The 14947-nt window shown below is 39.1% G+C and overlaps 2 protein-coding genes and 1 long non-coding RNA gene across 3 annotated transcripts; 1 reads left to right on the forward strand and 2 right to left on the reverse strand.

Moving 5' to 3' along the window:
* Nucleotides 1–722: 722 nt before the first annotated feature.
* LOC109171626 (small nuclear ribonucleoprotein-associated protein B-like) lies at nucleotides 723–3755 on the reverse strand. The gene is made up of 2 exons (XM_019320684.1): nucleotides 2788–3755; nucleotides 723–1540 (listed from the first exon to the last, which is right to left on the reverse strand). Exon 1 carries the CDS (start codon nucleotides 3580–3582, stop codon nucleotides 2800–2802), a length of 783 nt encoding a protein of 260 aa, XP_019176229.1. The 5' UTR covers nucleotides 3583–3755; the 3' UTR covers nucleotides 723–1540; nucleotides 2788–2799.
* LOC109171630 lies at nucleotides 1549–7167 on the reverse strand. The gene is made up of 3 exons (XR_002052630.1): nucleotides 7157–7167; nucleotides 2170–2598; nucleotides 1549–1955 (listed from the first exon to the last, which is right to left on the reverse strand). It is a non-coding gene; the product is annotated as an uncharacterized LOC109171630 (long non-coding RNA).
* Nucleotides 7168–12050: 4883 nt separating this feature from the next.
* Nucleotides 12051–14761, forward strand: LOC109171627. The gene is made up of 3 exons (XM_019320685.1): nucleotides 12051–12486; nucleotides 13520–13574; nucleotides 14216–14761. The coding sequence occupies exons 1-3, from the start codon at nucleotides 12268–12270 to the stop codon at nucleotides 14566–14568; spliced, it is 627 nt and encodes a 208-aa protein (XP_019176230.1). The 5' UTR covers nucleotides 12051–12267; the 3' UTR covers nucleotides 14569–14761.
* The last annotated feature ends 186 nt before the right edge of the window (nucleotides 14762–14947 follow it).

Below are 14947 nucleotides of genomic sequence, written 5' to 3' on the forward strand. Positions count from 1 at the left end.
TATTTCATTATATTGAATCTGTTTGAATGTACATTATTTATGTGAATAAAGTACATTATTTTTATGCAATAACATACATTACTCCTGTGAATAGGGTTCACTGTTTGATTATATTCAAACTGATTGAAAATTATTTGTACCTTTTTCTCTAAAAGTTGTCATTCTGATTCAGGTACATTATTTATGTGCATTAGGTACATTATTTTAATGCATAGGGTACATCATTTTAATGCATCATTTATATGTATTTTCTATTGTGCATTCAATTTATTCTTTTAGTGAATATCTTATTTCTTTGTAAAGCATGACTGAATTTTCAGCACACCCCACCCACCCCCTCTCTACAACATTTATTCAACTTTACTATAACTTAGTTAATTCTTCTATGTTTAATGGGTTTTTAGATGTTTGAATAAATGTTGTAGACATATGAACAATCAAGAATACATGATTACCTCTAGACGCCGTTGATAAATTGCATAAGATTATTTTTGTAATTGATTAATATTCTTACTACCATTTCTCATTGTTTAACTACTTGCATGCGCTCTTCCATTCATGTCTAATTCCTAGACTTTTTCTTGTGAGATCAACTCTTGTTTTTGCACACTATACTACTAAGCAATTCGTGCACTTATGAAAGACTATTAACATTGTCCATCAGTAGCTCCTCAAAGCTTCCAACATTTATTTAACTATAAAAGTTAGATGTTCAATGGGAAGAAGGGTCAAAGTTAACACTTAACAAAACACAACATATGGTGCCTTGCAATAATATAGATTTCCAATACATATTACTCCGTACAATTTACAAAGTACTGAATAGATGTTATATTCTAAACTTAATCCCTCATATCAAACAAGAAAATTCTCATCCCTACATGAATTTCAACTAAAAACATATCCCTAAATTGTATATTTGTATTAGGTACTTTATGTACCAAAAAGGAAATCAAAATGAGAAGATAAATTATGTCAGTACCAATGTTGCAGAAAGCGCTAGGCGCGAGTTGGATGTCCGGGAGGCGCCTAGCGTCTAAGCAGTGCCTAAGCGCCACCTAGACAACTAAGTAATTCAAGTATTTCGTCTCCACTTTTTCCACTTAGGGCTAAGAGTTGTTAGATTGTTATAATCCTCCAAACTAGTCAATTGCATATGTTAGATAATTAGTTGAATGCATGACTAGAGGAATATAAAAGCAATAGCCGAACAAGCAAAAAGATCCACTCGGCCGAGTTGAGTGCAAACTCGGTTGAGTTGGACACCGACTAGGCTGAGTTAGGCGCCCAACTCGACGCCTAGAGCGTTTTAGTCGGCCGGCCGACTAAAAACCTAGCTCCTAGAGTTGAAATCACCTCGGCCTAGGGGCACCTAGCGCCTAGTCAGCCGCCTAGGCCGATTTTTACAACACTGGTCACTACTTGCTACCAGTTTCTTAATCCTCTCACCCTTTTTTTTACCTTAATTTTGAGTACAAACTGCAATAGCTCCCTAATTCAGGGTGACAAAAACACTTGCTACACAAGTTCTGTAGTGCACCTGCACCCGCCAAAAGAAAAAAAAAAATTATAACAAACATTACAAATACATTATGAGATCATACAGGAGAAAGGTTATCAGAAATAATCTCATAGTCCAGACCAAGTATAAATTTCAGCAAATTCTGAATAATCTAACACTGGATTATATTCCTATACATGTCTTTAAACCTAAGAATTAGTACAGTATCATTTTATTCCATAGTAAAATAAAATTTCACGACTTTTCTAGTAAAACAACAGAGTTACGTCGACAATTATTGGGCACCAGAATATGAAAATAGAATAGTTATCTTCACCGTGTTCTATCATCATGCACATAATAAATTGATCAAAAGTCTCATTTAGTTAAGAACATCTGTGGTTCTAAATACAACACTAGTTTCGAGCAACACTGATTAAAGAATCCTACTCTTCTCCAAAAAACTTGAATCCCAATTCCAAGAGGCCTTCATACTCCAGCCCGACAAAGTATTTGGAAGGATGTAAATCAGGGTGACTCAATTGTACAAGGGATCTACCTACTTTAGGCATAATTCCCACAATGCCGTTGTCGAGGTTCAAACTTCGAACCTTAGTCTCTTCTCCTAAATACTGTCTACTAAACCAGTGAGGGCTAAAGAATCCTACTCTATAGGCTTGCATGCTAATCCACCTCCATTACCCTTTCAGGCATTCTAATGGAGAATTCCTTCATGGTGGCAAAAATCTCAATTCACAAATTTAAGTAAAGTTTCTAATTAAGAAAGGTAAAAAGTACTCTGTTGTATACGAGAAAAACATGAAAACATAAATAATAGAGATAGTTAGGCCTATCAATGCAGGACCAAGCATGGAAAAGGTCAGTAGATTGAAGTTTCATTGCAAAGTAAGATCATGTCATAAAACATATACAGCATTCCAAGTGATGTGAAAGCTGATTAACCATCAATTTTGGCAACTAATCACATTCTTTAACCATGTACTTGGGCATCATTTCTTGTCCTTCATGTTGTTCCATACACCATATGAGACCTCACACTTAAATCTATTACTCTTTTTTTAGCACAAAGATATTACCTTTTGAGTTTACAATTGACAACAATGCTGACATTTTTGGGCATATTTCACAAACCACAACTCTTTGTAAAAGCCATTAGTCATTTTGCTGAACTCAAAAGGTTTAATTATCACCAATAAAACAAATACAACAGAAACATCAACAGGAGAATTCGAAGCAATAAAGATAGAAGATTCGGTTGTACATACTGAATCCCACAACTACTGATTCTGTGGGGGCGGCATTCCCGGACGGGGAGGTCCAAAGACAGGAAATTGACCACCAGGAGGTGGAGGCGGCATCCCAGGGCGAGGAGGCTGTCCAGGTGGGCCACCACCAGGCATATTGGGCCTCGGCGGAGCTCCGGGAGGAGGTGGACCTCTCATCATAGGAGGAGGCGGCATCATAGGCCGCTGCCCAAACTGCGGCGGGAATTGCCCTGGAGGAAGTGGTCGGAACTGCTGCGGCGCTGCCATCAAGGGCTGCGGTGGAGGAGCCACCGGCGGTCCACCACCGGGTGGCCTCATCACAGGCGGTTGCTGAGGGTAGTTTATCGGAGGACGAGAGATCTGAGGTTGCATCATTCCCGGAGCGGGCCCACCAACACCGCGAACCGGACCAGAAAGTCCGGGCTGGGCCTGAACCAACGGCCCGGTAGGAACCCCTCTCCCAGCGCCACGACCAATACCGGGCCCGGGAACGCCATTTGCAGCTCCAGTTGCCTTGACGCGGGATTCATCGGGAGGAGGCGGACCCTCAACGGTCATGGAGATAACTTCTTCGCCACGGAGGAGGAGAAGGCCGAGAGTGCGGCGATCCTCGCGCTCTTCTTTCGAGCCCTTAGTCAGTGGAAGCTTCCGGAACTCCTCGCAATCTCCGAGAACGAGGTTCATGTGGCGATCGAAAGCCATGAATTTTCCGACCAACTGACGGCCGTCCTGGACCGTGACCCGAATCCGATAATTGATGTATTGAAGCATCTTGGAAGTTTTCGACATCGACATCTTGGCTGGATCCGAAAGAGAAGACCGGCCAAGGTTCCGCCTGGAAAGTGGGGCTTTAAGAGACGGCCGGAGGGGTTTAGGTATTAGGGTTTCTTTATGGCATTACGATGGAAGAGTATTAGGCGCGCGCAGAGCTATCCAAATGTATAAAATTGGAGTTTTTTGAAAATGTGTAATACTCCGTATGAATTAACTAACGTACCCAATGCGCAAGTGGCCAAGTCCCAGGGATTTATGATAGGATAAATTTAAATAGTAAAATTAAATAATAAATTACTTATAGAACAACATATACTACAATTTAAAGATTTTTTTTTGTTGATCAAGAACATTGTGGCCTACTGGTACTAAATTGTTTTTTTATATGGAAAATTGTAAGTTTGAGCCTTAGTGAAAGTGAACTATTGATTTTTTTGTTGAGAACTACTCATTACAGTGTAATAGCTCGACCACAAGATTTTTGGCACTTGTTAAAAAATAATAATAAATTATTTCTATTCTATTTTATTTTTCATATTTATTATCGGAATAAGGTTCAAATTGGCCATTGAACGTAACCTGCTATCCGGTGAAATTGAATACATTTGGAGTGTTCAGTGGCCTAATTGCATGTTTTTGGAGTGTTCAGTGGCCTAATTGCACTTTTGACCTAATTGCATTTTCAAGTTACGTTCAGTGGCCAATTTAAACTTTATTCCAAAGTTATCTATATGGTCAACCTAACAATTTCTACTTTGTTTATTTTCTTTAGGGAAAATGACATTTTTTCCCTGAATTATATACTTATAAAATTTTTCCATGTGAATTATTATGTATCCACATTAGTCCCTTCAATTATTCTAAAAGTGATAATTTTTCCCTCTTATATAATTTTTACCCTTAAAATAAATATTTCATTAATTTTTCTTTTCCAATAAATTATTGCTTATATGTAGGAATGATCACACTTCATATGAATTATTATGCATCCACATTAGCCCTTCAATTATTCTAAAAGTGACAATTTTCCCTCTTATATGTTAAATAGACATCTTTACCCTTGAAATAAATATTTCATTTATTTTTCTTTTTTAACAAATTATTGCTTATATGTAAGAATGACTACAGTTTGGTTCAAACATTATCAGACACTGTAGCAACCAAACCGAAAGGTTCTAGTTACGATTTAGAACCGGAACCCAATAGTTGGGTTCCAATCTACTAAAATCGCAAATCGAAATTGCCCGTTTTGGTTCCGAATTGAAAAAGAATACATTAATTTTTTAATTTGAACTATTTTAAAAATAAAAATAGAATTATAAAACAAAAATAAAATAAAAAAAATTGAACCAACGGTTCAAACTGGATCCGGAACCGTGAACCGGCGATTTAAAATCATAACCGAATCGCGGTCATATCTACTTATATGTGAAAATCAGAATAAATACAAAAAAAAAAAAAAAAAAAAAAAAAACACACACACACACACACACACAATTTGCAACTATTATAATTATAATTTTAAGCTAATGCTAGTTGTTGTTTTGATTTCAAATCGCCGATTCACGGTTCATGATACAGTTTTCCAGTTCGTGATTTGACGGGTAAATACGCACAAGGACTACCCGTAAGATCACCTGGTCGGTCCGATAGGACCACCTGTCGGTCGGATACTATTTGCTCGTGACCGATTGCATCGCTCGTTGTGAAGATTGAAAAGCCTAGTGATGGATAAAAACGTTCCCGGATTATCCATGGCATCGCACCGGCAGAATCCCACTCGGTCGGTCCGGCAAGCTACTCGATCGACTTGCTACGTGACCCACTAGGCAAGTTGGAGGGCCAACCCTACACTACAAGTAAAGGAGATCAACGTGTGCCTGCAAAGAAGGCGACTAACAGCGCGCGGGAATTACAATATCACACTACTTGTGATACTCCCTAAAGTGTAACACAATACTACTTGTAATCGTCTTCTACTCATAATACTACAAAGCCTTAGTCCACTCGGTCTTCACCCCCAGACCGACTGACCGGTCTAATCGATTGGATGACTAAGCATCTTTTTACTTGCTCACTATATACGTAGCGTAGTCGTGACCCTGGTCTAATTTAAGTTATCATTGGCACCGTCTGTGGGGACCAGAACGAGTTACTCTACATGTCCTACTACCATTTTCCTTACATGAAATTCTACCTTGCTTGGTCGAAATGGCAAACAGCAAGAGAAGTCAGAATCAAAGCCGCAAAGGGAACGGTCAACCCACCATATTGAATATCACCCTGATAATATGGTCGGAACACTCCCAGAAGACGATCTACGTCGACAATTGGGCAGGTCGAGAGGTCAGATGAACGAGCACACCCCAAACCACGCAGGGCAAAATACACAACATACCCAACCGATCGGTCAAAACACCGACCAACATGTCGGACGAGCAAATGTCCACCTAGTCGTTTCAGTACCTTGAAATGGCATGACCAACACTAACCTTCATATGCCAATGGCGTACACCATGTTACCCCCGACACCGTGTGCACTTAGAGGAACCCCAATACAATGTCAGCAAGGGACACTGCAACAAGGGGCATCTTGCCAGCCGCAAGAATTCACCTAGATATACCATGGCCTCAAACTCCCGGGTACTACATTATGGCATCCACCACCCCTCGCCCTCCTCCCCCCAAAATGATCGCAAACCCCCAAATCCCAATAGTAGAGCAACAACAGCAAGGGCAGCAATTGTCCCAGAGGCAACATTCGCACCCACAACCCCAAGGTCATGACCTAGAGGATATTCAATCGGGAGAGCGGTCATGGAGATCTGATTAAGATGAACATGAAGATCATCGACAACCCAACACCACTAAGTGTAAAAGTGTTTTTGATTGTATCCGAAAGAGTGTTAGGTCCCGGTTAGGACCCTAGGACAACTAAGAGCACTCGAGACCAAAATCCCAAAGGATTGCAAAGACGGGGGGAAGCAGCATAAGAAACGCATCCTGATCTAGGGATAAAGATAGAGGAGCCCAGCTGGCTAGTTGGGGTGACAGTCGGTCGAGAGAGAGAGAGGCGCCCAATTTGGGAAGGAAGTCTTCGTCATCAGTTAGCTAAAATGCAAGAAAGGATAGATCATCTACAATGTGAGCTTCGTGAGAAGAGTAATGCGGGCAGGGAACCGTCCAGTCCGCTAATCTCTACCCCCTTCGCCAACGACGTCATGAGCGCTCACTATCCACAAGATCTCAGGGTCTCGTTGGTTCGAACTTATAATAGACGGTCTAATCCCTGGGAGTGAATAATGCAGTAATAGTTTTGTAGTTGTGTTGTTTGTTTGGTTATTGTTCGTGAACGTAGATTATTTGTTGTTCATGAACGAATTGTTATTATGAACATATGCAAGTGTTTGATTATTAAGTGTTCACGAACGTGTTCATGAACGTAAACGAACATGTTCATGAACGTGTTCCTTAATGTTAACGAACACGTTCACAAACGTTAACAAACACTAATGAACGCTTAACAAACGAACACGAACAATATTTTCAAAAACCTTAACAAACGAATATGAACACTCCAAAATTCTTAACAAACAAATACAAGCAACCTCCGTTCATTTATGTTCGGTTCGTTAACAACCCTAAACATGGGAAATTCACCAAAAATGGGAAGGACTGTACAAAGTCTCGGCAATCATTCAACCCGGCACTTACAAGCTAGAGACTCTTTCCAGCTGACTGGTTGACTGAGCTTGGAACTTTGATCACCTTGATGTTTGCTAGTTTAGTGGGATGGAAATCTGGAGTGTAAACGAAGGTTGTGGAACCCCCGAGTGTCGAACTCAAGGATGACAAATCGGAGTAAGAAAAGTGCAAGACAATCCGCTATCACAATGTGTAAACAAGGTAGGCTAGGTGCAAGAGAAGAGTATGGAAAGTTGTGTGTGTAAGCAAGCATAGAAAACAAGGAAATAAAGGAAAACAAGCAAATAAGTAAAACGGGGATTTGGATGGAAAGTGATTCGTGATCATGCATTCATCAGTGTCACGTGGACAAGAATGTGATGCAAGGTTTGAATATCCTAAGGGAGAACTATGGCACTATCATTAGGTTGCGTAGAACCTAAACTCTCAATTCCTAAGTCGGGTAGACATTCTATCAAACACTTGGTGGGCGGTTTACCTTCCCCTCCCCAAACCTAGCCCTCTCGAATCGTAAGTTGGGAATTGTAAGGGCAAGACTAAGGAAAGGGCAATCTCTTGCTCCTTTCCCACTCTCACACCCACCTCTCCATTGGAGCTCTCAATGGAGAGAGTTCCATATGCACACCTCTACAACATAGGCATTTAAGGCCAAACAATACATCAAATCTCATCATCTAATCTATACAAAGCATGAATACACAATCATAAATCAATTCCAATCCAAATCCTAGAAATCTAGCAACTCATCATCATTAATAGATCACAAACACAAATTAAGTATGAAATCAAAAGCAAGAAGAAAGGTTACCCAAGTCTTCAATAAAGTGTTTAGCAATCCATGAGAAATTGTAGAGCAATGAGTCTTCTAGATAGCAAATATGGAAATATACTCTAAAACCCCTAATCTAAGCTATTCTAAAGTGTGTAATTGATTTCTAAAGCATCCCCCCTAAAATAGTCCCAATACAAGCCCTTAAATAGGTTGAAAACTAATTTTTCCACGAAATTAGCCGTCCAACGCATTCTCCAACGCACGTTGGACGACGCGTTGAACTTTCTGCTTCGCTCCAACGCATGGCCAACGTGCGTTTGACGATGTGTTGGACTTCCTGTTGGGAATTATCCATTCTTTTCTTCATCAAAGTTATAGCCATTGAAGTTGCTGAACTATAGCCACTCGAATCATCTCATTTGGACACTCCTAGCTCAAGGTATGCTCCAATTACCGAACTGTCGCCAGAATGCCCTATAAATGACAATGTGTTATTTCCTACAAAGGCAATCACAATTAGTCCTTGCTCCTAAATTCCATCAAAGTAAGTCATTCTAAGCATGTAGAAGGCTCAAAGGACTCCAATTATAGCACAATATGCCTCCTAAATACCTCACTAAATGTAGTATCTTTGGCACTTATCACACCTCATGAAATTTTACAAGTAATGTAAGGTCACTGGTATGGTGCTTGTATTTAGAACCATTAAATCAAAGTTTTTTTTTTGTCTCATTGTAAAATATTGTAAGACCACTCCCGACCTTACTCGGAATCATTCGGCCCGATTGAAAAAAATCCCAACCTTTTTGTTTGAGGCTTCGGTCGATTGAGTTATCTCGGTCATACTTGCACAGTCTTGCTCGGTCGAATATGTGATTAAGTTCACTTGTTGCTTCCTGGCCTTTCTGTTTAACGTTTCGCTTGGTTGAGTTATCCCGACCCTACCTGCACGGTCTTGCCTAGTCGAATATGTGATTAAATTCACTTGTTGTCTCCCGCCCTTTCCGTTTGAATTTTCGCCCGATTGAGTTTATCTCGGCCTTACCTGCATGGTCTTGCCCAGTCGAGTATGTGATTAAGTTCACTTGTTACCTCCCGTCCTTTCCGTTTGAGGTTTTGCCCGGTTGAGTTATCCCAACCCTACATGTGCCCGATCAAGTGTGTGATTAAGTTCACTTTTTTTTTCTCGGGCTTTTTGTTTGAGGTTTTGTCTGGTCGAGTGTTCCGGTCCTACCTGCATGGTATTGTCTGGTTGATCGATTGATTATGTTTACTCATCACTCATCTCTACCATTGAGTTGGCATTGAACGAGTGACCTTCTAAGCCTTGGCCGCTAGGTACTTATTATGGTTGGGGATCGATTGTCCTACTTAACTTTTACTTGATTTTTTGGTAGCCAAGTTGTCAATTTTTTGAAGGATAAACCATCAAGTTATCAAGGTGTTCAGATTGGGTGGCACCCGGTCACTCATATCAAAAACCAAGCAATGTTGCAAAAATCGCGCCTAGGCACCGATTAGGCAGCGCTCGACCATGTTGAGGAATGCTGGAATCGGCCTCCTCCGTGAAGTGGAAACTAAATGGATGCTCAATTATGACCGATGCATGGACATATAGGAAGAGAAGAAGCATAATGAACTTGTGTGTCAATTCAAGGTTGGGCACTGTTTTTTTTTTTTTTAAATCTTCTATAGAATGTTCAAGTGAGGCACACACAAGTCAGTTTATATTTGAGTATGTGGAGCATGTCATTCAACAAGTTAGAGAGGAGAATGTTGTTCAAATTGTCACAGATAACGCCTCGAACAACACGGGAGCTGCTTAATTGTTGAAGGAGAAGATGCCACTGATATTTTGGACTTGTTGAGTTGTTGTGCAACTCATTCCATTAATTTAATGCTTAAAAGCATTGCAGGTATGTGAAATCTTTAAATCTTTATTCTTTAATAGACTATATGATACTCCGTAAATCTTTAAATCTTTAATACTTGAATGCCTTGCAGGTTTACTAAAGTTTAAAAGAGTTATTGATCAAGCAAAAAGTTTGACTATCTTCATCTATGCACACCATAAAACTTTGGCAATGATGAGATCTTTTACAAAGAAGCGTGACATGGTTAGGTCAGGTGTGACTAGGTTTGCTTTTGCATTTCTTACTCTACCGAGTTTAGCTGGTAAGAAAGTTGAATTAACGGTTATATTTACAAGCAATGAGTGGTATGAATGTAAGTTTGCCAAAACAGTTAAAGAGAAACATGCCTATTCTATTGTCTTGAGTCATGCATTTTGGCAAGGGGTTGCATTATGCTTGAAGGTTTTTGCACTGTTGGTGAATGTGCTTCGTATTGTTGATCAGGATAAGAAACCTTCAATGGGATTTGTTTATGGTGTGCTTATGCAGGCCAAAGAAGATATTAATTAAGAAGGCATTGAATGAAGTTGAAAAAAACTATGAGCCTATTATTAGAATAATGGAAGAGAAGATGAAAAATAGACTAGATACTCCTCTTCATTTGATGACATTAATGCAGGCCAAAGAAGACATTAATTAAGAAGGCATTGAATGAAGTTGAAAAAAACTATAAGCCTATTATTAGAATAATGGAAGAGAAGATGAAAAATAGGCTAGATACTCCTCTTCATTTGATGACTTTTTTTTTTTTTTTTTTTTTGTTGTTGTTGTTGTTGTTGTTGTTGTTGTTGAACCCTTATTACCATTTTAAGGATACTTTGCTTCATTTGGATGATGTTGTTTCTTTTGGATGCATTGAGTTCCTCGAGACATATTATTATGGTGATATAGAAATGCAAAATAAGGTATCGAATGAGGAATTGTCCAAGTATAAGATGAAAGATGGCATAATTGGAAAATCAATTGCACTAAAAGGATGTGAGTCTAATAATGAGCAATATGATTCGGCTAAATAAGTTACATACTAGTTTTAAATTTTAAATTTTTAATACATATGATAATATGACTATATAAGATATAACATATTTTATAATTAATATTTTTATTGCTTTGATGTAGCAATGTGCATGGTGGTCAACTTTTGGTTTGGGAACTCCAAACTTGAAAAGAATTGCTATGAAGATTCTATCTCTTACTTCAAGTTCATCGGGTTGTGATAAGAATTGGAGTACATTTGAAGGGGTTAGTTAATTTTTATTGGAGTACATTTGAAGGGGTTAATTAATTTTTGTTTACTTAGTTATTTTATTTAGAAGTTACATTACTTACATACTTGATAATTGATAACTTGATACTTTGATAGTTGATACTTGATAGAATGATAGTTGATACTTTAACTTTTAAGGTAACATGTTTTGCATTTTACTATTGTTGGTACATACAAAAAAAAAAAAGGTTGGAATCTAACCGCCGAAACAATCTAGTCTTTGTGCAATTTAATGCAAACTTGATGAACAAAAGGAAAAAAAAGCAAAATGTTGAAATATTACTTGCAGTGTAGAAAACCCAGCGTCGAAATAGCAGAGCAGTGCGCCATTCTCCAGTTGCGATTGCTGACGTGCCGGAAAGGTAGAAGTCGGCGACAGTCGACGAGGCAGCAGCTCCAGTAGCGAGCTCCCAGGTGATGACAACAATGGATGCAACCCTCCAAATCTGTCTCGACCGCTACATGCTAGCATCCCAAACCGCGTCATTCTGTGCCCTCCAAATGTGATACAGTACAACAACTACTTTCACAAGAATGTCTCTAGTTAACACAACCATAGCAGTTTGGGATCAAGCAGAAAAAGAATTCCCAACCACAAAAGAAATGGGGAGATGGGACTCATGCCAAACAAATTGTGCAAACTCACACTCAATGAGAAAATGCATGGTATGAAAAGAGGCACATATAAGACATGACGGACTCACCTCCACTCTCCTTATAATAAGATTAGTAGTGGTGGAGAGAATACCATTAATAGCTCTCCCATTTTTGAAAGTGAGATATACGGAAAAAAATAGAATTAACCCCTCCCTGTGAACCAAACATCAGAGTAGTTCAGTCGTACAAACATATTTTAAAGGTGAACTTTTTCTGTACGGAAACATGTTGAAAAATAATTGTTGAGTATATAAAAATGGTAGAACTGCTCAAATGCAGAGCGTGGATTAGCCTATCTGCAATATCTTGTGTAAGGAAATGAATCTTTAGATTCTCACTGAGTACTGACACTGAATTGGGAAAAGCCTCCTCAGATTCAGAAAGGACTATTCATGGGTGAATCTGACCCACCGATCACCCACACCGCCCTTCCTCACCCACCCGAAACTGCCCATCTTGATCCGCCACTTCCTCCGGCACCGCCGTCTGCTCCTCCATTATCTCAGCCGCCAAAAACCAAAAAGAGGCCTCTTGACGTCGCACATTTGCAGAGCACTCCTTACTTCAAGATGCGAGCCATAGTCAAAGAACTTCGACCCCATGTCATTGAGGTACAAGCACACTAAACTCTCTTAATTTCCAAGAAATTTTGGAATTCAATTTTAGGTTTTCTTTCAATTATGGGTTTCTTTTGCTGTCGGCACTTCAATTCTTATAGTTATCTGTCCTTTTTGCCCAGTTGTTTCACCATGAATTTAGAGTTTTGTTAGCGAATTGTTTTCATCTAGATTTCAAGGATAGGGCAAAAAATTAAAATCATGCTTTGCAACTTTGGGGCAAGATTATTTGCCCTTAGCCCGATTGCAGTTTCATAGTCCCGTAATTGGAGATTATTAGGTTGCAATATCCACTTTTTTTCTTGTTAATTACTATGATTAACTTGTTTGCTCAATGGAAAGTACAAGTTTGAGTTAATTTTAGTTTCCTTTTTGTGATATTTCTAATTTTTGTTCTTCGTTTCGGTTTACTAAAACATCTGTTTTCTTTAACCTTCCTGTGTGACTATTTTGTTTTGAGTTAAAGCCACTACAGTCTAAATCACAAACGCTATTCAACAATATTGCTTGCAGTGTTAGTTTAGGAGCGGGAAGCAACAATGCTATTGGCTACAATGGATAAATGTCGAATAGTTTCTAATTAGAAGATCTTGTTTTCGAGAACTCCTTTGCGTCATAATTTAGTGATTAATGGTGCCTGGCAGTAATTCTATTGCATGAACGCGCAAGCTTCTCTAGTTGAATTTGGGGGCTCTGTTTAGGATGTGTGTCTTAATTTATGAGGGAATAGTTGATTTGGGTCTTTATGATCGATACAATGGAAAAAGCTGTAATCGCATTTTAGTCTGATTCTTTGAAGCTAAAATTGTGGCATGATACATATCAAGCATTCTCTTTGGATGTGGATATATTCCTATATATGGTGTTGGGCGGAGGCCGGTAAAGGCCAAGTCTAGCACCCGGTGGCTGGGGGATTGTTGGGTGAAGGCCGGTAAAGGGCTTAAAAGGCTTTAGTTTAATACTTTCTGCTAATTTCATTTGAAAGTATTTTGTTAAGAGGCTTAAGTTTCTTATTGTTTTCTTGAAGGTTCTCCGTAGTCCAGACTTCCGGAATTGCAAGGCTGCTACTGAAATTCGTCAACGTAAGCTTTTGCTAATGTATTTCTATCATATATTCTTATGGGACTTATTCTCTAGTGTTAACGCTTTATCTGGAAGCTTTTCATGAGATTCATCACTATTGCGTTAAACTACTTGCATCTCTATTATCAATCTGAGAAGTGCATTCTGCAGCTGATATTCATTTCTCAGAATTTTTGGCATCTTATATACTTCTGAAATTGGTCAGACTTTAGTATGTTGTTGAATTTTATCAAGTTTGCTATCAAGTATCAACTTCTTTTCATGATAAAGGAAACCACCCAATGACCCAAATGTTTCCTGGGTGTGTTTTTTTTTTTTTTTTGGGTTCTATTGGATGTCAGCGCTACATGCTTAACCACACAGTTCTTTGGTTATCTGGTTGTCATATCTTCTTAAAATAAAAGTTAAAACCAATTGGTGATAAGTAGGTGGACATTAACCATTTAACCACATTCCACCATGGTGAGCCACAGTGCCACATCTCGATTCGAGCAGGGGCTGAATTTGGCCGACCTGCCCGACGCCCAACAGGTTCTCCATGAGTCATGGTCATTCCAGAGTATTATATTCAATTTTACACAACCTAAGGTGAATGATGGCATGCTTATGTGTGTGTAACTGTGTATACATTTATGCGCAGAGCTGAATCTTTTGATGGATCTTTACAAAGAGACGACAGCAGAAGCACCACCGCCAGAGAAACTTAAGAAGGCAGCTGAAGGCCATAATTTGTTAGGAGATACGCGGGATGGACAGAAACCCGTGGAGAAGCCTCCACCAGAGAGACAATCCGCCAAACCTTCTGAAGATAAGCCAGTATTATCGGGAAATCTCTCCCCAAGCCAGCAAACTGTAGACGATCTTGATCAGGGGACGTATATTGTTGGTGGATCAGCGTTTGGGTGGAATTTTGTAACATATCCTGGCACCAAACCAATCTACTATGGGCGAACGAAAGAGTGCTTTCGTTCTGCAAACCCGCTATCTCAATGAAGAGGTGGTATGTATAATTCAGCATCAAAGCCCATTTATTGGTGCTCACCATATATATAGTTTGGACACTAATTAAGCTACTAGATCATATACACTTGTCAGATTGAACCCTTGTAATAATATTTTGTTGTTCTCCATATTTGGATTATAATTATACTCTCAAAGTACACTTGTTGAAGCAAGTTTAGATACATATTACAGGAAGATCTTAGCAAAACCCAAGAGTTTTGAAATTTGAAAACATGTATAGACAGGATAAAATTGAATCTGCCCTGGAAGCAACAATCTTTTTCCAAAAGGTTGAATCCCAAACTCCAAGGGTCATTTACGCCACGATCCGATAGAGCATGTGAGATCAGATGATGTAAATCACCATAAC

This window comes from Ipomoea nil, unplaced genomic scaffold (genome assembly GCF_001879475.1).
Source record: "Ipomoea nil cultivar Tokyo-kokei standard unplaced genomic scaffold, Asagao_1.1 scaffold0322, whole genome shotgun sequence".
Lineage (NCBI taxonomy): Eukaryota > Viridiplantae > Streptophyta > Magnoliopsida > Solanales > Convolvulaceae > Ipomoea > Ipomoea nil.